This window comes from Lotus japonicus, chromosome 5 (assembly GCF_012489685.1).
Source record: "Lotus japonicus ecotype B-129 chromosome 5, LjGifu_v1.2".
NCBI classification, from domain to species: Eukaryota; Viridiplantae; Streptophyta; class Magnoliopsida; order Fabales; family Fabaceae; genus Lotus; species Lotus japonicus.
The window spans coordinates 44,768,147-44,789,793 of NC_080045.1; the positions used below are offsets into that span (position 1 = coordinate 44,768,147).

Below are 21,647 nucleotides of genomic sequence, written 5' to 3' on the forward strand. Positions count from 1 at the left end.
TGAACCTACATTTTAAAAAATAAACTTACATTTTTCTAAGTGGCTATTGAAATATCTTGACCAAGAAAAAAAAATGAACTTACATTTATCTAAAATTAATAAATATTTATTTTAAACTTTTTTTGTGGAAACTCGTCAAATTGACTAACAAAACATGATTGCAATTTACAGAAATTTTTAGTTGCCTATTCATCACACCTCGGCCAATTAAATAAAAATATATCATGTGGTAAACTTGAATGGTTTACAAAGAACCTCCCATTGCGGTGGTTCATGCTAGAAATTCGTCTTCAAGCAATGAATGTGCCAACTATAGAAGCCAGGTCCAGGTAGACACACAAATTTTGGTCTATTCCTGGAGATTGCACTGTTGCAAAAACGGATGGTCAAAATTTAAAAATTTGGTCCAGTAACTTTTGTATCTGCCCATTGCAATATCCAACCATGGCTTCCTAATGCCATCATAGTGTATAACAGCAGCTTCCTCAATCTCATTTCGACCGATACCAGAGTAATGACCAAGCCCAAGAATCTGCCATCTTCTATCCAACAACTCTGTATTGTTATAGAATGTAAGCCAACCTAAAGGCACACGTCCAGTGTACCAATTCCACAATGGCTTCTCAGAACCCTGCAACCATTCACATTTATATCATGATTGCATTATACTTTATATTAAGAAGTTATAGGGTGAAAGAAATGATCAGCTGCTCAAACAAATTAATATAACACAAATGATGTTTTATTTTTTTCAATTTTAAGCATACCATTTGCAAATATTTGTGATAGACTGCGATTAAATTATGTCTCCTCCACTGTTGCAAATCAAACAAGTTCACCCCAAATGCCCAACTGCAAGCATTGACATCAAACTTCTCTCCAATTGATGGATCTGAGAAGTTTATGAACGTATCAATCCTAAGAAATGAGGGCTTGCCTTCCTCACAAGTTCCAACTGCTCCAATTACGTTTCCTTTCATATCGGCATTCCATAGTCCACTGAGATCCTGCTGCACCACCACATCATGATCAAAGAGCACAATCTTGTTTAGGGCAGGAAAAATGTCTGGCAGGTAGAAAAGCAGGTAGTTCGATTCAGAAGCATATCTGGGACTGCTGTCAGAGATATTGTACTTGGAAGACCATGCATAGTTGTCTATGCTCTGTATGTGGACTGTGGCTTTGCCAGGAGGGTTTAATAAAAACCACATTGAGATCACTGGTAAGCTGAGTGAATTGGTCACAATATGGAAAACAAGTTTTTCCTGTTCCTGCAATTTAGACCCATTGTCAAGCTTTCTTGCAATTATATGCAAACTTAATCATGCGAATAGGTCAATAATGAAAACTGTTAAGAATTATGGGTTTAGGAGAATAATGAAAAAAGAGGACAGCCAACCATAAAAATATGTAGATTTGTGTCTCGTGCACCCAGGCCTAAAGAACCATAATCGCCATTCCATTTTCATTCTTCACAAACCCAAACTCTAACCCACTTTCTTTTTCTTGTGCACCAAGGCCTGAAGAACCATAACCCTCTCCCCTTTCATGAACCCTAATCAAAGATTTTTTATATAATCTTTCAGTTCACTCTCTTTGGATTCATGAGTCTTTTGAATTGCAGGTCTGATTCTCTCTTTGTTCACACTGTGATTCTCTCTTCGTTCATATCGGAGAAATTCTGACAATCTAAACATATTGTCAACTATGGTATTTATTTTTATGATTAAAAGAAAACTGTTGTAATTTAGAACTAGATAAAAATTGATGTCCGTAAAGTGATTGATTAATAAAATTTTAACTGTGGTGAGACAGATAATTTGAAATAAATTAAAATCTTGTTTAGAGTCACTTTTTGAAAATATAATGGTGGGGCGGAGGATCCCAAAGGTCACTCATAAGAAACCTGATTTCATGGAAGTAATTATGATTCTTATGGTTAAGGTTATAGCCAATTTTCCCAATCGAATTGGGAACAAAATATCCAAGTAAGAATTTAGAGAAAACCTCATAGAATCCTCGAGATTTCAATGTCCTAAACTAGTGGAACTGGAAACTAAACTCGAGCCGACTTTTTATCTTTGCAAACAATAGAAAAGAGGTGTTGGCTATGTCTGTCTCCATTGTGACATCTAAATCTACCTGTAGTTCTAGAAGAATGATGCTTGACCAACACTTCAGCTCTCAAACACCAAAACTGAAGTAACTACTTGTCTGCATAAAAAATTGGATTAATAGAATACCTTCATCATTACGTGCAAACAAGTGCTTGCTTCCACTCTTTTCAATAGTAAGGAACTAGGACTACATTACAGATCAAGCACCCATCCTCTGGGACTGAAGGTAGATTTCGAGGGCATGATGCAGACGAGTATAGCCACCACCTTTTGACAATGTCTACAAGGATCGAAGATTGGTTTAAGTTTGACTTCCACCAGTTTAAGACATCCAGAACCTCATGGCTCTATATAGCTTTCTCCAGTTACTTACTTAACTCAGATTTGTTATACCTAGTTAAACGGAAAAATTGACTAAAACCATAAGGATCATCTTCATTAAATTGGGTTCTTGCGAGTTACCTTAAAGCCTTCTATCCTACAATAATAATCCTCAAAACATGACTTCAAACAATATTCTAATTTATCTTTCAAATTAGTTGTCTCAGTTAAAAAATTGATTAATCAATTTACGAACTTCAATTATATTAGAGTCTAAAGTGACAACAAATTGACAACATGTTCATAGTCAAGTATTCCCCGATACTTACCATACTTTTTCTTCATGTTTTCAGCCATTACACTTATACTTTCATCCCAAGAATTATATATCTGCTTGATCTTCCTTCTAATTCCAAGGACCTCTAACAAGTGTATATTACTCTAGTCACATAAGAGAAACCAGAGATGAGCGAAGCAGCCTCATAAACATCTTAAAGTAGTATTAAGTGTACATTAGTCTCAATCTTGACATGTAGGCACAGTTTCCCCTTTCGCACCCCAAAAGTATACTTTTTATCTTACATATCAAGCTTTTCAAAATACTTTTCGATGTTTCAAAGCAGTATCTAGCATCAGGTAAGTTGAATTATTACACCTAATTTCAGCAATATCTACCCTGCAAGAGCTCTGCTGGTTTAACTGCTAATCTGCTGCAATGAGACCCCATCTTCCCCTTCCTTCTTTTTCATTCAGTTGTTCCCCCTTTTATCAGTCTCGCTAGGTCTAGGTGTTTCACTTGATCTCTCTCTGCTAGCACTGGTAGCAAGAACCCTACTCTGCTCTGGTGTTTTATGTTTAATGCTTTGTCACTTGTCAAAACATGGTGTTGTGTTTGTAGTAGTTAAGTTGTTACAAATTTTCTCAATTATTAATTTTTTCATACAAGTTATTATGACCTTATGGCATAAGATTAATGTACAAGAGTTTTTGCAGTGATTGAAATTTAATTTATATTAGAATCTTACGATTCTACAAGTTACGATTTCACTCCCCCCTCTGATCCTAGGTAGAGTTTTGCTTTTAAGTTTTAACTACTTTGCTCCTTTGTTCACCACATCATATGTAGATAACATTTAGTGAAGAAATCAAGCACTTTTGGCCCATGTGAGACAAGAGGGACATCGACATTCCAAAGCAACCACTAATGGACTAACCGACTAAGTGTAAGCTTCTCTACAATGAAATAACATGATAGCTAAATTTATTAGCATCATCAGCTAGTATCTTTTTTTTCTTTCAACAGTTGAAGTAGGAGCAGTGCAAATATAACATTATCTCAAAAGCAAACATAAAGAATGATAATGAGAAAAGGGGAAAAAACAAATAGAGACACAAATCCAAATGAAAAAATTAAGGTAATTTACCTTGGCAGACGAGACAGTAGAATTGACAACCACTGCACATGCCAGAACATTATCAGAGAACACAGCGTAATGATAAAGTTCAGGATGATGAATCTTATGTTCATTTGGAAGCTTTCTCTCCTCAGGCCTCAGGGCAAAGTATTCTGTAGTCAGCCGCATAGAAAGACAGTGAATGCTTTTTGGGGCAGACCTTGCAGCAAGATTAACAAGATATGTTGCTTGACTTCGTAGAGACCGGACTTGCACTTCAGTGTTACGCTTCATTGCATTAAGCTTAGAAGCCATAGTAGAGCAGTCAGGGAAAGCACGGCTAACTTTAGACAGTGAAGCCTCCATGTGTCTCATTTTCTGCAAAACACTGTGAGCTTTGCTTGTTTTCAGATTGAAAAATATTGTAAATTTTTTAAACAATTCATATTACATCAATTTCCTGCATGAATGCTTTTTACATCATTGCTTTAGCACAGGAAGACAATAATAACTAAATTATTTCTCAACTGACTGATTATAATTTGAACTTTTGTGAAAAACTTATGTTTTGGTCCCTGAAAAATAGAGGGCTCTTGATGGACCCCCAGGTGACAAATGGGCCACTAAGTCTGATGCAGGGCCCAAAGTCTGGCAAGTCTACGTGAGGAGAAACAAAAGGAAGGAATAATAGGAGAATGGTGAGCTGGAAGAGAGAGGTTAGCTGAGGTAGGAGTTGGTTACGGGTTTTACGGAAGGAGAGTGTGTGAGAGATTCCTCATATAGGTTGGTTGTTAGCATGAGGAGGGTATGATGAGAATTAGTATATTATGATTAGAGTGAAGAGAGTCTCTTCTTCTCTATAGGAGTTTTACTCTGGGCAATAGCAGTAGCTATTGTATTTACCTTCCTGTTTTTCTCAGTATTAATCAGTGTTTTTCATTCTCATTCCTTGTTTCCTCTACTCTGTTATTCTGGTTTTCATCAATTGGTCCGACCTGCCGGATAGTTACGAGACGGAAACCAGTGTTTCATCATCGAGGTTTTGACAACGAATGCCACCAGCAAAGAAAATGGAAGCGAAGGTCGTAGCTCTGGAAACCGAAGTCATCAACCTACGAACCACTCTGGTGACGATGCAGGAACAAGCAGAGAGCAATCAAGCTCGTCTGCTCGATCTTTTGACCCAGCGATTGTCCAAACAATCGGTTGAGCGCGATGAGTCTGGGAGCGTGCTTAACAACAACGCTACTCCTTCCAGATCTGGAACAGAGCAAGGAGGTCCTTCTTTTGTTTCTGGATGGACCCGTTTGGATGGAGGCTTACTGGATGAATTCCGGAAGTCTGCTAAAAAGGTTGAACTACCCTTGTTCAATGGAGACGATCCTGCTGGATGGATCGCTCGAGCAGAGGTGTATTTCCATATTATGGGAACAAGCCCTGCGGTCAAGGTGAATCTAGCTCACTTATGTATGGAAGGATCAACGATCCACTATTTCAATTCACTGTTGCATCTTGACCTAGACCTGACCTGGGAAAAACTCACTAATGAGTTACTGGAGCGTTATGGCACCGCCAACAAAGGCGATGTCTACGAGCAGCTCTCGGATCTTCAACAGCGAGGATCCGTTGATGATTATGTTATGGAGTTTGAGCGCTTGCTCTCCCAAGCGCCGAATTTACCAGACGAGCAGTACTTCGGATACTTCATTCATGGACTCCGGGAAGACATTCGTGCTCGCGTACGGAGCTTACGAGCTCTGGCGTCGCTGCCCCGTTCCCGTTTGATCCCGTTGGCCAAAGCGGTTGAAACAGAGCTCCATGGACCGGTTTATTCTTCTTCCGGGTCAAAAGGAGGTGGAACCCGGCCCAACTATGGCTCGGGTAAATATAATCGCTCAACCCATCAGTCATCTAACGGGTCAGGCCCACCGGGTCGAGAGCCCAATCAAGGTTGGGTTATGGTGAAGAACCGAGAGGACCGGAGTGAGCGAAGAGAAGATAAGCCACCGTCGCGTTCCACTCACCGAGATCGGGGAGTGCGACATCTCCCTTACCAGGAGCTTTTGGATCGACGACAAAAGGGGCTTTGTTTTAAATGTGGGGGAAAGTTCCATCCCCTTCACCAGTGCCCCGATCGGCAACTGCGAATCATGCTCCTCGAGGATGGCGAGGAAGACGGAAGTGACGCTGAAGCTGCCAGAGACTCCGAGGACCCCGATGCGGCGGCGATTGACGGAGAATTGAGTATCATGAAGCTAGGAGCGGAACCGTTGCAAGCTCATACGATGAAGTTGCAGGGGACACTTCAGGGTGTGCCTATTATGATTCTGGTAGATAGAGGCGCTACCCACAACTTCATCTCCAAACAAGTGGCAGAGGCGATGGGGTGGACGGTGCAAGCAACACCGGAGATGCGCATATTGCTAGGGGATGGTAGTAAGGTCATGGCCAGTGGCCGGTGTGAGCAGGTCAGAATCGAGATTGGGGACTACAAAACGGCAGTGGATACTATTCTCTTTGATCTTGATGGCATCGACCTGGTTCTTGGGGTAACCTGGTTAGCATCACTCGGCGACATGCTTGTCAATTGGAGCAAGCAAACGATGAAATTCCAACAAGAGGGTACCTGGGTTTTCCTACAGGGTCAACATGGGCTGCAATCACAACAATTGGCCCTGCAAAGTTTCTTTGAGTCCTCCACCCAAGCCCTGTGTACTTTCGGTTCTTTGGGATCTCCATCTCCAGATGAACCCTGCAAGCACACACCAACCCTCTCCGAGGAGCAGAGTCATCAATTGGCAGATTTGCTGAGTCGATTTGGAGATGTTTTTGTCGCTCCCAGTGGTTTACCCCCAAAGCGCCAGAGCATCAAATCACGTTGCTGCCAGGACAAGGACCAGTGAACGTGAGGCCGAATCGTTACTCCCACCACCATAAGGATGAAATCGAGAAGCAGGTAAAAGAGATGCTGCAATCGGGAATTACCAGGCATAGCCAAAGCGCATTTTCAAGCCCTGTGATCCTTGTTAAGAAGAAGGACAATTCCTGGAGGATGTGTGTTGACTACCGTGAGTTGAACAAAGCCACAGTTCCTGACAAATTTCTGATACCAGTAATTGATGAACTTCTGGATGAATTACATGGCGCTCGTTATTTCTCGAAGCTGGACCTCAAGTCTGGGTACCATCAAGTCCTAGTGAGGGAGGAAGATGTTCACAAAACAGCTTTCAGGACGCATGAGGGGCACTATGAATATATGGTAATGCCTTTCGGGTTAATGAATGCGCCATCAACTTTTCAGGCCCTGATGAATAGCATATTCAGGGACTTATTGCGGCGAAGCATCCTGGTATTTTTCGATGATATTCTCGTGTACAGTTCTGACCGGCAATTGCATCTGCAACAGTTACACACGGTGCTTGAAAGACTAAGGGAGCAAAAGCTAGTCACCAATCGCAAGAAATGCACGTTTGCACAAGGCGCAGTGGAATATCTGGGGCATATTGTGTCCCACGAGGGTGTAGCTATGGACCCTAGCAAAGTTCAGAGCAACACCGAGTGGCCTACTCCTAAAAATGTAAAAGGAGTACGCGGTTTCCTGGGCTTGACAGAATACTACCGCAAGTTTGTGCGGGATTATGGCAAAATCGCAGGACCCTTGACTGATCTTACCAAGAAAGAAGGCTTCAAATGGAACCCTCAAGCCCAGCAAGCTTTTGAAACTTTGAAGGCTCGCATGATCACTGAGCCCGTCTTAGCATTACCAGATTTCTCCCAACCGTTTGTGATTGAAAGTGATGCCTCTGGCAGTGGAGTAGGAGCCATTCTGTTACAGCATGGGAAACCAATTGCCTACTTTAGCAAGGCCTTGAGTGATCGCAACCTGGCTAAGTCCGCTTATGAAAAGTAGCTGATGGCAATTGTCCTGGCAATACAACACTGGCGACACTACCTTTTAGGGAGGCATTTCACAGTATGCACCGACCAAAAGAGTCTCCGTCAATTGTTGCATCAACGGATTACCACCGAAGATCAACAAAACTAGGCTGCAAAACTCTTAGGGTATCGCTTTGACATCATCTATAAGCCCGGGCCTACCAACAAAGGAGCTGACGCGTTATCAAGAAAATTTGAGGATGGGGCTTTGTAATCCATCATTTCTTACTCCAATTGGGCTGCGGGACAAGACTTAGTCGCAGAAGCCCACCAAGACCCTAAACTGGCAGCCATAATCTCTGCAGTCCAAGTTGATCCAACAACCAACCCTGGGTATACTTACACTCAGGGAGTGTTATACTATGAGGGACGATTGGTGATTTCTGCGTCTTCCGGTTGGATTCCTAAGTTGTTGCAAGAGTTCCATGCCACGCCTCAAGGTGGTCATTCAGGTTTTTACCGTACTTATCGACGGGTGGCTGCAAATGTGTACTGGATTGGCATGAAAGGTGTAATCCAGCAATTTGTAAGAGAGTGCGATGTTTGTCAGCGCCAGAAGTATTTGGCAGCTTCACCCGCAGGTTTGCTCCAGCCCTTACCGATCCCTGAGCGTATATGGGAAGAACTGTCCATGGACTTCGTAACAGGGCTACCTAAGGTTAAGGGGATTGATGCCATTTTTGTCGTGGTGGATCGCCTCTCCAAGTACGCGCATTTCATTCCTTTGAAGCACCCAACTTCAGCTCGGGGAGTGGCAGAACTTTTTGTCAAAGAGGTGGTACGCTTGCACGGTATTCCAAAGGCAATTGTAAGTGATCGTGACCCCATATTTGTAAGCAATTTCTGGGCTGAGCTTTTTAAGCTACAGGGGACTCACCTAGCTATGAGCACGGCTTATCATCCGGAAACGGATGGCCAAACTGAGGTCATAAATCGTTGTCTAGAGACTTACTTAAGGTGCTTTATCGCGGATCAGCCTCGAACCTGGGTTCAGTGGTTGCCATGGGCTGAATACTGGTATAACACGACTTATCATGCGTCTACAGGGGTTTCTCCGTTTGAGGTGGTCTATGGTAGAACCCCACCTTCCATGCTGCGCTTCACAATTGGGGAGACAAAGGTGGAGGCTGTGGCCCGTGAACTTATGGATAGAGACGAGGCTTTGCGTCAACTCCGGGCTCACCTTCTCCGTGCACAAGGTCGCATGAAATCTCAGGCTGACAAGAAGCGGAAAGACAAACAGCTGGAGCTTGGTGAGTGGGTTTTCGTGAAACTGAGGCCTCACAGGCAACAATCAGTGGCTCAACGCATTAATCCCAAGCTTTCCCCTCGTTATTATGGACCTTTTGAGGTAGTGGAACGCATTGGGGCAGTCGCGTACAAGCTCAAGTTGCCACCTACCTCTCGCATTCACCCTGTTTACCATATCTCGTTGCTTAAAAAAGCAGTAGGGAACTACCAGGTTGACAAGGATTTTCCCGAGGGCCTCGCAGTGGAGGTACCTTCTACCGCGGAACCAGGGACCATTTTAGCCTCTCGTACCATCCAACAACATGGAGAGAACGTCAAGCAGTACTTGATTCAGTGGCAAGGCAAACCGATGGATGAGGCTACTTGGGAAGATGAGTTCACCCTTTTGAACCAATTCCCCGCGTTCAACCTTGAGGACAAGGTTGCTTCTCAACCCGGTGGCATTGATGGACCCCCAGGTGACAAATGGGCCACTAAGTCTGATGCAGGGCCCAAAGTCTGGCAAGTCTACGTGAGGAGAAACAAAAGGAAGGAATAATAGGAGAATGGTGAGCTGGAAGAGAGAGGTTAGCTGCGGTAGGAGTTGGTTACGGGTTTTACGGAAGGAGAGTGTGTGAGAGATTCCTCATATAGGTTGGTTGTTAGCATGAGGAGGGTATGATGAGAATTAGTATGTTATGATTAGAGTGAAGAGAGTCTCTTCTTCTCTATAGGAGTTTTACTCTGGGCAATAGCAGTAGCTATTGTATTTACTCCCTCCGTTCCAAAACTATTGTAGTTAAAGGGTTATGCACAAAGATTAAGAATTCATTAATTGATGTTATAATTTGACTGAAACACCCTTATTTAATATGAGTTATATGAAAGAGAGAAAATGAAAATCATTGGTCAACTAATTGGTGAGAATTGTGATTGGTGGAATTAAGAGGTGATACTTGGGTGGTGTAATATTAAATGAGGGCATGAATGGAAGAGAATGAGATAAAGTGCTTTGGATATGTAAAACAACAATGGTTTTGGAACAAAATAAAAAAGTTAAAACTACAATAGTTTTGGAACGGAGGGAGTACCTTCCTGTTTTTCTCAGTATTAATCAGTGTTTTTCATTCTCATTCCTTGTTTCCTCTACTCTGTTATTCTGGTTTTCATCAGCTCTTAATGTGATCTCTCCATTTGTAATTAGCTCTATTAAATACTCATTGTACATTTAATTTTCAACTAACCCTTCTGTACAACCTCCATGCTTCAACCAGTGCAGTTGATAGGAAGGACCAAAGTGAATCGAATTTAAAAATACACACATCACACACACAAACACAAGCACACACATACTAGGATTCAATTAAAAAAACCAGTAGTCAGAAGCCCAAATGAAAAAAGGGTGTCATGTATAAATCTTTCAAGGAGCAAAACAGTAGTTTTCTTGTTAAATTTCCAGATTGCGTTTGTTACATACGCTATTTTCTGAACTAAGTGCAAGCATAAAATTGCATAAGAAACTTTACCTCATTGACAAATCTGAATCCTGGGTGGCTTCTCCAACTGCTATTTCCAACTCCTTCACTTGTAGCTCCAGCTCCTTCAAGCGTGAGTTGCTGTTTGGTGGTGCAAATTTCAAGTATGCTTTAGCAGTAAGAATTTGATCCTTAATCTCTAGAACCTTCTGATTTTTCACTTTATTAGAGCGAGAGTTTAAAATGTGATGATGGCCGGCTTTTCGACCAGATTGCATATGTGTCCCTTTAATGTTCTCCTTTGACATTTCCTGTGAATAAGCATGTGTATTTGTATCTTCAGTATTGGAGGATAAATTTTTCTGCTGAGCTCCTCTGTGTTGTTTATTACCATTCCCCAATCCTGAAACTTGATAACGATGCAAATTCCAGTATTAGTTGATTAGATTACTTAAGTAGCACAAAGTAAGACCCAAAATTATACAGTACAGCATAAACCAACATATACCAACCATTTCTTTCCAAAGGGATACTTCTGAACTCTGCAATTCTAGATTCCCTAGACTCGTTATTCTTCCCTGAATCGTAAGTAATTGTTGAAACAACATCTTTCTCTATATAAACAACTTCATTTGGCTCTTCTAATTCTTCAGAACCTTCCTGAATCTCAAAAACAGTCCCGAAATCGCAATCATAAATTTAAACTATTTATCTTCCAATTCATTGGGAGAACGAAAACAAAAACTTAATCAAATCTTCCACTACCTGTTCTACAGCATTTATTTTCAAACTACCTGTCCTGTATGTCTGCAACCAAAGATAAACAAATCCAATTTCAACATATAGTTCAATTGCTACTGAGGAAGCAGACTAAAATTTCTTCCAGTTTAACTACAATTCCTCATGCCTAGAATCACATTTTCAATAAACATAGAAAGAAACTGGTAAGGATTCTTACAACACGATACAATTCTTCAAGAAATTCACTTCTCCCTGAAACGTTGGTCACAGAAATGCACACAAAGTCAACCAAAGCAGTTCAAAGCGACATTGCAACGACGGAGAGAGAGAGAGAGGGAAATACCTAGAGAGACGAAAACGAGAGGAGCAACGACGGAGAGAGAGAGCAAACAAAGGATGAGAATCCTCCGGCGGTGGCGAATTTGCTTCATCAGTGGAGGAAGAAGAAGCAAGTGTTGTGGTTCCAGATCCTTCTTCGCGAGAAGCACATTTGGTAGATTCAGATCCCGATGGCAGAAGGAAACACGCGGTTAAAACCGCCAGGGTTTTAGGTGTAGTTGGCGTTGCTAGAGAGGGAAGAATCGTCCATGTTTATCGTTTGTCTCTGTGAGGATGTGCCTGTAGCTGTGAGAACTGAGAAGTGAGAAGGACCAAAATTAACTTTCTTTTTCTATTGATCCATTTTTTTTTTCAAGGTTATTAAAATCGGACGGGTGAGGGAACTGGTTAAAGATTTATTGGTTCAATCGTAGTTGAACCGTGTTCCAACCGGTATTACTGCTGTAAGTTAAATAATATTATTTTAAAATAAATATATAATATATAAGGAAATAAATCTGTATTTAATTTATGACACAAATTTTTGATGCGGTTCTCCTGATTCAGCAATGATTTTTCTCCCAGGTTGTTTTGTGAGTGTTTTGGACCGACCAAGGGTCCGATTCCTGATTCAACCGATCTAACCGACCGGTCCGGTTTTTATAACCATGATTTTTTGACGATTTGAGAGTAATGATGGATGATACTAGTAGTTGACACTTCTCAGACACCTCATGGTTTTATATTTATAATAGAAAAAGAGATAAACAAATAAAATGATAAAGTGAGAATTATTATTATTATTATTGTTATTATTATCTTTTTATATTTAGAAATTTAAATGAAATAAAACTAAAAAATGATATTACATTAAATTTCAAAAAAATAATATTACATTAGAATAAAAGATTAGTGTGAAAGCTAACAAGGCAAATCATAGATACTTACACCACTTTCTGAGTGATGTCTAATATGAGGCACTTGAAAAAGTGTCTCAGAGTACGTAACTAAATAGCAATGTTTTGAAAACCGGACCGGTCATTGAACCGGTTGAGGTATTGGTTTAAGGTTTAAAGGTTGAATCGAGGTTGAACCGGGGTTGAACTGTATCAATTCAAATAATATAATTTTATATACATATAAAAAAATATATAGATAATTATGACATCTTTATAGTAATAACAATTAAGAGTGATGACTTTTTTAAATAAAAAATAATCTCTGTTAAATACTACCAATTAAGAGTGATAATTTTTCTCACTTATTCACCTCCTAATTACATTACATTTTCTTTTCAAAGCAAAACTGAAATAAAAACTTTAAACTTGAGAAGCCAAATAGTTCCAAATACAAATTAACCAACATAATCAGATACCCTTCAATTGTGACATCTTTGCAACCCCTTTTACACAAGAAAAGATAATCAACATATCACAATCTAAATTAAAAACTTCCATCATCACAACAACACTACTCTCATTGTAAAACTCCATCATCCCTTATGATAAGGCCACGTTCGTCCCCCCTCCTCAACTAAACAACAGCACCCAATCCCATTATTAGCATATATTTTTCAAAGCCCCACCTGCAAGACCCAAAACCAGTAATCCAGACAACATAAACAAGAAATAAAACACCCACCTGCAACCAGCCAAAAAACACGCACAAACACAGCAACTCACCCATCAACAACCAGCCAAAGCACCTAAATCAACCTCACACAAGCCCACAACCTTCAATTCTGCCCTGTCCCTTCCGCGCCAGAAACCCTTGTGCTCGCCGGAAGACGCCACCGCAGAGGACAACGCCGTCGCAGGGAGGGTGAAGGCCGGCGAACCAGACAAGGGTTCACCGTTTGCAGATTTAGCTTTGTTTCAGAACAAACCTGGAAACAATGTCGTTCTGTCCCTTCGAACCAGACAAGGGTTCTAAAAAATTTTCCCCCAAAACGATGTCGTTTTGGTGGTTTAGACAGAACCGGAAATAACCGGGTGACCCGCGGTTTTGACCGGTTTGTCCGGTTCAACTCCGGTCCTCTGTATAGCCGGTTTTCTGTGTGTTCCGGGCCGGTACTATGTTCGGTTCCCGGTCGAACCGGTTGGACCGGCCGGTCCGGTCTGGTTTTCAGAACATTGCTAAATAGTAAAGGTCAACACTTGAATTTAACTCACACTTAAAAGTTTTCACATATTCAAATTAGTACATGTGTTGAAGCAATTTCATAGTGTCAGTACGAGGGTTTTGAATCTTTGTCATGGATTGAAGAGGGCCCAACAAGGCATGATGGGTTTGAATATCTTATTTATGGTGTGAGGGTTTCCATTTGACCTCTTGCTCACAATACTAAGTTCTCAATTCAGTTAAAATTAAAAAATGCTTGAACTCAATCACTCGTGATAAGCATAAATTAGACAAAAACAATCAAATTCAAATCAAATTCATTAAAGGTGCAAAGTTCTCCTTTTAAACTTATAAAATGAATATATAGCCAAATACTCATTCATTCTAGTCTACCTCTTACATTTTTCTTAATAGAGGATTTTCCCTTCTCGTATGAGTACATTGCATCTCATAGGTATACATACTTCTCATTGTTGTGCTCGTATCCGTTGTGGAAGATAGAAAGGTTTAGCCATATTTGTGGTGAAACTACTCCAAGGTGTTGGTTGTCGGGGTAAGTTTGCAAGCTTGGTATACGTAATATATTGGTTTTTTTTTGAAACATATCAAATATCATTAAGAACGGGTAGACATCGAAGACAAAATGTCAGAAATTACAAACGAGCTAGCTGTCGGGGGAACTTCCTCAATCCACACTAAATCGGTGTAAGTGGAAGCTTCTCGGGCAAGAACATCCGCAACAGTATTGCCAGAACGACGAACAACATAAAAAAAACGACAAAGACCAATGCATTCACGAACAAGAACTGCTAAATAAGACCTTCCATCCGGAGGCTTCTTCCAACGGTGGAAAAGCTGGAGGCTATCCGTTTCCAAACAAATAGTCCGGAACCCCATGTCAATGGCCAGCAATATGGACCATCGTAACGCCAAAGCCTCGGCAAGAACTGGTGAAGAAACCATTACCGGAAAGCTCGCTGCTGCAGCTAACACCATGCCTTCCTCATCTCGAACAACCATCCCTAGTCCCGCATCTGGTTTGAAAGAGGCATCGAAATTCAGTTTGACAAGCCCCGACGCTGGCCTCTTCCCGGACGAGCAAGCTTGCACTGCCGCTAAAGGTGCTGGAACCGTCGGAGGCTGCGCACATCCCAGGCCCGAGGAGCGTTGCAACGCTACTTAACAGGAGAAACGACAACCATCAAACACTGCATGGTTGCGGGCTTCCCACAGGGCATAACAACTCGTTTGCCACTGAGAAACTCCCTTCAAATCTACTATGTTCATGAAGGTCTGCATAAAATCATTCACTGTAGGGAATTACTCCAGGCGGAGAGAAAGAGAGAGACCAAACCAGAAATGTTTACTCGCTGTGCAGTGGAGCATAACGTGATCAGCCGTCTCTGGTTCCAATTCGCACAAGCCACACACCTCTTCCACATCCATCCCTCGCCGGCGGAGAACGATGTCCCTCATAGGGAGATAATTCGAGCACCACCGCCACGCCACTTCCTTGCAGAGAGGAAGCGCGAGACTTTTTTCAGAATTTGGCAAATAAACTCGTTGACAGCAAGGTACCTGAGCTTGAGGAAGACACTAAATGACCTGCTGCAAAATTCATAATAAAATTACACCCAAGCTTTGTTGTGTAAACACTATCCAGTGAGCTAGGCCAATATAGGGAATCAGGTCCACCATGCATTGGCAAAGGAATAGCCAATATTTGCTTAGCTGTGGAAGGACAGAAAGCAAACTCAATTAAATTATTATTCCAATGAGATCCATTAATCAAATAAGAAACAAAAACAACACCAACATCGGAAAAAATATCCTCACGGTAGTTAACAGGGCAACCCATAGGAAGCCACATATCCGTACGAACAGAGACTGTTCGCCCGTCACCAATCTTCCATCGGCCACCTTTCTCAAAAGTCCAAGTCGTGCTCAGAAACTTGACCAACCATAGCTAGGACGATACCCTTTCTCAGCACCCCAAATAGTTCCATGCGGAAAATAGACACCCTTATAGACTTGGGCCAACTGAGAATCTAGTAAATATATTGGTAAATCTTTGATAAATTTGCGTTTAAGGAAGTGTGTGAGCTAAAATATCTCTTAGGGGAAACTTACTCAGTTATCGGTTTGGGAAGTTGTAATTTCTTCTCTAGTTCCTTAGACTTAGACTTAGACTTTCCTTTCTATCTCGGCTTGTCCTCAACTGTCTCAAATCCACCCAAGTGGTCTTCCTTGCTAACAAACTTCATTTGTATCCTTTTGAATTCGGCTATCATCTGGGTTTGTCGATTAGCCAAGGGTGATGCGAAGGGTGACCCCTATATAAAATATTCTACTACTATGTGAAACATGATCTCGACAGGGAGTTTCAGGATCGAGAAATCCTCCTTGTAGATCCTCGACAAGAATGAATCTAAACACTCTCAGTCCTCTACTTAATCCGAACGAGTGAGTGCAAAGTCTTTGACATAACTCAGTTGTTGATCCAGTGATGGATGAATTATGTGGAAAGGTCTTGCTAGGTTTTAATGGGTACCGAAGCCAAGAGCTTTAACCAACTATGAGCGGCCTTGCATAACGTCTTCCAGTGTGATGGTTGATTTTCTCCAAGGAAACCATAACATTCCCTTAGGGAGAAACAATCATCATATTGGAAGACATGAAGGTTTACGTTGGTTATTCTTGAAGTTGATTAGAGTACCACAAGAAAGGGGGGTTTGAATTGTTCCATCCAAAAACTTCAATTTCCAAACGATTGAAAGATCTATCATCTTTATTGAAATCATTTGGTGCAACAGAAATGTAAGAGCAGGGAAGTAGACGATGCACACCAGCAATTTTATCCTGGTTCACCCCCAGAACGATAGGGCTACATCCAGTCCTATTTCACTAAGGTCAAGTATCAAGGACTTCTCGATACAAGAATTATTGTACATGCATTTTCAGGCATAACGGGTATTCTTTTGCCACTGCCTCTCCAGGTAAACACAAGTATTATTTTCCCACTGCCTCTACAGGCATAAGCGAGTATTATTTGGCCATTGCCTCTCCAGGAATTGTTGAGTATTCTTTTGCCCCTGCCTCTCCAGGCACAAGTATTCAAAGGACTCCTCCTTACAAGTATTATTAGGACTCGTCCTACTAAGTATTAGAAGGACTCCTCCTTTACAACAAGTATTATACCTGACTTCTCTCAAAACAATCTTTCTTCTACACATATCTCTTCTTCTAAGAGTGATTGTAGATCAATTAAGCTTAGGAACTATAAAGTATAGTTTGTCATATTCGACTCTTATGCATATATTGTATGTTCAATTACATGAAAGATGTAGAGAAGATTTGACTCTTAGACCGAACTACTCTTCATGTTGAAGCAGACTGTGTTGATGATCATCTCCGAGTGATGAGCACTGAGACTTATTTTTATGCTTAATTGATTTGAGCATAGAAGCTCAATCTTTGTGAGCGTTGTAAGACCAAGATTTGGTCATGTGGAACAACTCTATGTTTTGATTATAACAAGTTTATTATTGTGTATGAACAATTAGGGTACTCTAACGTTTGTCTTTTAAGTGTATGACAAACAGGTTTTGATTCTGATTCACACACACACACACACACACACACACACACACACACACATACACACACACACACACACATATATATATATATATATCTATCAGAAGTTGAAGACCCAAGAGTAACCAATGAAACGCTTCTGCAATCACTACGTTCTTTTGAACGGTAGTAAATGCTTCAGATGTTCTGAAGATTAAATCTCTGATGGGGACTCTGAAAGACTCAAGCACTGAAGTTCAGAAGACCAGAAGTTCTGAGGAACGGTCCTTTATACTTCTGAATCTTCTGTGAGATGGTTTAGAGTCGTTGGAGTTTGTTCGTCATGAAGATTCTAGCCGTTGGATCAAATGGTACAAAATGTACGTACTTACGTCAGAGTGTGGTACTGTTTGATGGAGACACTTTATCGTAAAGATGCAATCTGTCATCTAGCAGGTAGCAGAGGTCTGAACTTCTATCCGTTGGTGAACAAATATGACAATGTGATACTAACACCACGGTTCCTTTATCTTCATCAAAGCATTGTGTCGGATCTTGGGATTTCATCTTGAAACTTCTGTACAAAGCTTTCTTGGCCTTTTCTTCAACGGGAAGTGTACTTGATTTGACTTTTTAGCTTGTTTAAGTGAGAGCTTGATTCTTCATATGACCTTCTGCTTCAATCGTCTTTACCTTTCTTCAGACAATCTGTCCTTCATCGTTCTTCAAATCTTCAGACGATGAATCATGCTCCAGTCATTCTGTTTTCTTTTAGATGATTTGACTGTGAAGCCCTTTCTTCTTTCTTTCCTTCTGAAGCTACAAACTTATTTTCATGGTAGACGTTGTCCTTCTTAGAAGTTCTGCTTTCATCGTTCATGTAGACTTTAGACGATGCTTCCTTGCTTCAACTGTTATGCTCTCTAGATGATCTATCAGTTCAGCACGGCTCATTCTTTTCTTCCATTCGTCATTTAGAATATACCTGATGGTGTTTGACCAAATCATCTTCTTTAGAAATGAATTGTCTTGTGTTGCCTAAATAAGATTGATGCTTGTAGGCGTAGAAAATAAGCTTTTCTCCATTTCTTGCACGAGAGAGAAAGAGGATACTTTTGATGTTGACACGTTGTACTAGTTTCCTTGGTCAGCGCACTTTGTAGAGTATCATGTGATTTCTCAGCACTTGACTTTCTCCTTAACACTCTGTTTGTTTCGATGTATTTTGAGAGGAAGGAAGTAGGTAGAGTGGAAGTTGATTGAAAAATGCTATTCCCAGACGTTTGGAACAGCAGGGAAAGTGGAGGGGAGAGGAAAACAGTACCAGCACAATGCCAAAAACGTTTTCCACCCAAGTTTGCCGTGAAAACTAGCAAAGGGCAAAGAAAAATGCCTTGATAAGTGTGATAGTTAGTGAATGTTTATATTTTTTACTCATATATTAACAATTGTATACATTTTAAAGTTCATTAGCTATTTTAATTTTATTATTTAATTAATTAATTAATATATTTCAGATATTTTACTGTCATTTAAATTAATAAAAATATTGTAACAAAAAAATTAATAAAAATATATTGAATATAATAGTTATAAATGGAAGATAAATAAATATAAATTTATAATTATAATGTTTTAGTAAATATTTTAAATTTATTTTAAAGATATCTTGATTTCACATGTATTTAAAAAGTGAGATATGATTTGATTTAAAGATTTAAATAAAAGGGTAAAATAGTAATATGAAAATATTACTCTTACTTTTCCATTCATTTTCCTTTCTTTTTCTATCAATCCAAACAACTTTGAAATCACTTCATTTTCCCTTCAAATTCTTTTCTCTTATATTATTTCCTCTTGTTTTCCTTCCTCTCATTTTCCCCTCTCCATCCAAACAGAGCATAAGAATGTCAGAGATATTTCCATTTGAATATGACGCTCTTTTCTCTGAACATTGCTTTCTTTGATAAGCATTGAGATAGACAATGTAGTAGACGTTGATTACAATATTCTCAAATGATCTAATAGCTTGGAATGCTCTTGCATAGTTTGTCCTTGAAGCTTTGAATCTTCTTCTGTAAATCAATCTTACAGCTTTGCTTGATCTTGCATGTGTACTTCTGGTGCTTTGATTGTTCTTGTAGAGATGATCTTGATGCTTGATCTTTTCCTTTGTGAAGATGATCTAGATGATTTGACTTTCTTTGTATCGTGGTCTATTCTTCTTCTTCTTCTTCCTTTTCTTCTTCAGCGATAGTCGACCTGGCAGATGTCGCTTTTATTTGCTTAACTGAGCTTGCAGATGTAGCATTCCTTTTATTGTCCATCTTGCGTTGACGTTTTGATCAATCTCTTTTTTGTTTATGCTTAGATGATGTGGCATGTTTGACTTTCTTTCCCTGTGTCTTCTGCCCTTGTAGCCTTGTCCTTGCTTGCACTTGACTGGGTTGACTCCTTGTACAACCTTGTATGCTTTAGTCAGTCTTCTTCTTTGGAGATGTCTTCTTCTTGTCATCTTCTTGCGTTGCTTCTTTAGACGAGTTAGGATGAGGGATATAAGTGTGAATTCTTGAAATATAATTCACATGTTATATTTAATCACAACACTTACACGCTTTAAAATTGTTATCATTCATAACATGATAGATGATATAAATGACGTTTGAACTTAACAATTCTTTGAAGGGAGATCATGTCTCTAGCCCTCTTTAAATCAATATCAAAGGGAATAAAAGCAAACATGGGAGTCACCAAAGTCAGCGCCGCCGTCGCTTGGGAGTGCTTGCGCCGTCTAGTTTTTCTGGGCCCATATTGCATTCAACGTAACCAGTTAGCCCTTTTGTTTGGCTTTTTTCCCTAGGGCATAGTTCTCTACTACGCTGCTTGGGGTTTCTACTTTTGCTCACCTACGTTTTTCGTTTGCTGTTGCTCTTTTATACCATGGCCCTCAACGATGATCCTGCTTTTGTTCTTGCGGGTGATGAGGATGAGGTTCTGAATATTGGAGAGGTGGAGATTGACCCAATGCTTGTAGCTGATGTGTGGCTTATTGGAAGAGTTCTGGCTCCACATACTGTCAGTCGTATGGGGTTCATCAGGTGCATGGAAAAACTTTGGGAATCAAGAAGTTGCGAAGAAGTTCGCCATGTGGGGGGGAACCTGTTTGCTTTCAGGTTCACTTCAACCAACGCCAGAAACCTTGTCCTACAATCGGGCCCTTGGTTCTTCGATCGCTTCATGATCGCCCTGAACGTGTTCAATACCAGCGTGGATCCGTTCACAGTTCCGCTGAACCGGGTGCCATTCTGGGTTCAAGCTGTTGGCCTACTGTACACTTACAGATCTGAAAAACTTACCAGATCCTTGAGTGGTGCGTTCGATGGTTTCCTGGGATGGGACAAATACTTTGGGCTTGGCCTACGCTTCAGAGTGTGGGTCAATGTTGAGACGCCACTGAGGAGGGGAAAGAAAATAGCAGCGGTGGGTGGAGCGCCGATTGCGGTACGTTTCAAGTATGAAAAGTTGGTTAATTTTTGCTACCGGTGTGGCCGGTTAGATCATATAGAAAAGCATTGCGAGATGGAGGTGCTGCAAGTTCCAGAGTTCGGGCCATGGCTGAGGGCTGAGGGGGAATATGGTGGAGGAGGCCGCCGGAATCAGAACTGGAACCGAGAGGAAGAGAAAGATTTTGATCTTGAGGAGGATCACGCACAAGAGGACGAAGACGAGGTCGGGGACCTTGAGGGGAATACCGTAACCGAGAAGAATGACCAGAAGCTAAATTTGAAGATTGATGAAGTAAAGCAAGGTGATAATACTCAAATTCCACCCCCTGCTATAGCCACGTTGTCCAATGATAATTTAGTGGAAGATAGCAACAAAGGTGGAGGAAAAAGTGAACAGCAAGAGGTGAAGGGTAAGAATAGGATGGTGAATGAGCCACTTCCTTTTAATTTTGATAGCAAAAAAGTTTATAATTCTGGAGGAAAACATGTGATAAGGAAGGGAAATACAGGTATACAAATCCGTGACAAACAAGAGCAGGGAAATAATTCCAGGAAGAGAGCTATGGCTTCTTCTCTGGCTGGTCACTTGCCTACAAGTGTGTCACCACCTTTTAAAAAATCTAATACTGATTCTGGATTGGGGATGGCGGCGACTGCGGAGCAGTCCCGCCCACCTCAATGAGGATCTTGTCGTGGAACTGCCGCGGGCTTGGGAACCTGCGGGCAGTACGGGCCCTAAAAAGGCTCATCCACTCAAAAGCTCCTGATGTGGTACTAGTCATGGAAACGAGGTTGTATGAGTCTGAGGTTCTGAGGCATAGAGGTATTGGAGGGCTACAGAATGTTTTTCCAGTTCAATGTGCGGGTCAAGGGAGATCAAGAGCAGGTGGTGTCTGTTTGTTTTGGAATAAT

General features: G+C 40.8%; 1 protein-coding gene across 2 annotated transcripts; it reads right to left on the reverse strand.

Moving 5' to 3' along the window:
- Window positions 1-155: 155 nt before the first annotated feature.
- Window positions 156-11,892, reverse strand: LOC130717307 (probable galacturonosyltransferase 6). 2 transcript variants are annotated; one of them, XM_057567489.1, is made up of 8 exons: window positions 11,558-11,892; window positions 11,432-11,466; window positions 11,239-11,280; window positions 10,986-11,139; window positions 10,525-10,882; window positions 3,863-4,220; window positions 768-1,271; window positions 156-631 (listed from the first exon to the last, which is right to left on the reverse strand). In XM_057567489.1, exons 1-8 carry the CDS (start codon window positions 11,643-11,645, stop codon window positions 350-352), a joined length of 1,821 nt encoding a protein of 606 aa, XP_057423472.1. In that variant the 5' UTR covers window positions 11,646-11,892; the 3' UTR covers window positions 156-349. The 2 variants fall into 2 exon arrangements, with proteins under 2 accessions (XP_057423472.1, XP_057423473.1); XM_057567490.1 differs by having other exon boundaries at window positions 10,986-11,133; window positions 11,558-11,891.
- Window positions 11,893-21,647: the final 9,755 nt, after the last annotated feature.

What these genes read in the sequence shown, in the direction of transcription:
- LOC130717307 (XM_057567489.1), bottom strand. Translation starts at nt 11,645, where the DNA reads ATGAAGCAAATTCGCCACCGCCGGAGGATTCTCATCCTTTGTTTGCTC. An exon ending in TTGAAGAATTGTATCGTGTT is followed by an intron (nt 11,281 to 11,431) that starts GTAAGAATCCTT and finishes CTTTGGTTGCAG; the next exon opens with ACATACAGGACAGGTAGTTT. An exon ending in GATTCAGATTTGTCAATGAG is followed by an intron (nt 4,221 to 10,524) that starts GTAAAGTTTCTT and finishes CAAAGCTCACAG; the next exon opens with TGTTTTGCAGAAAATGAGAC.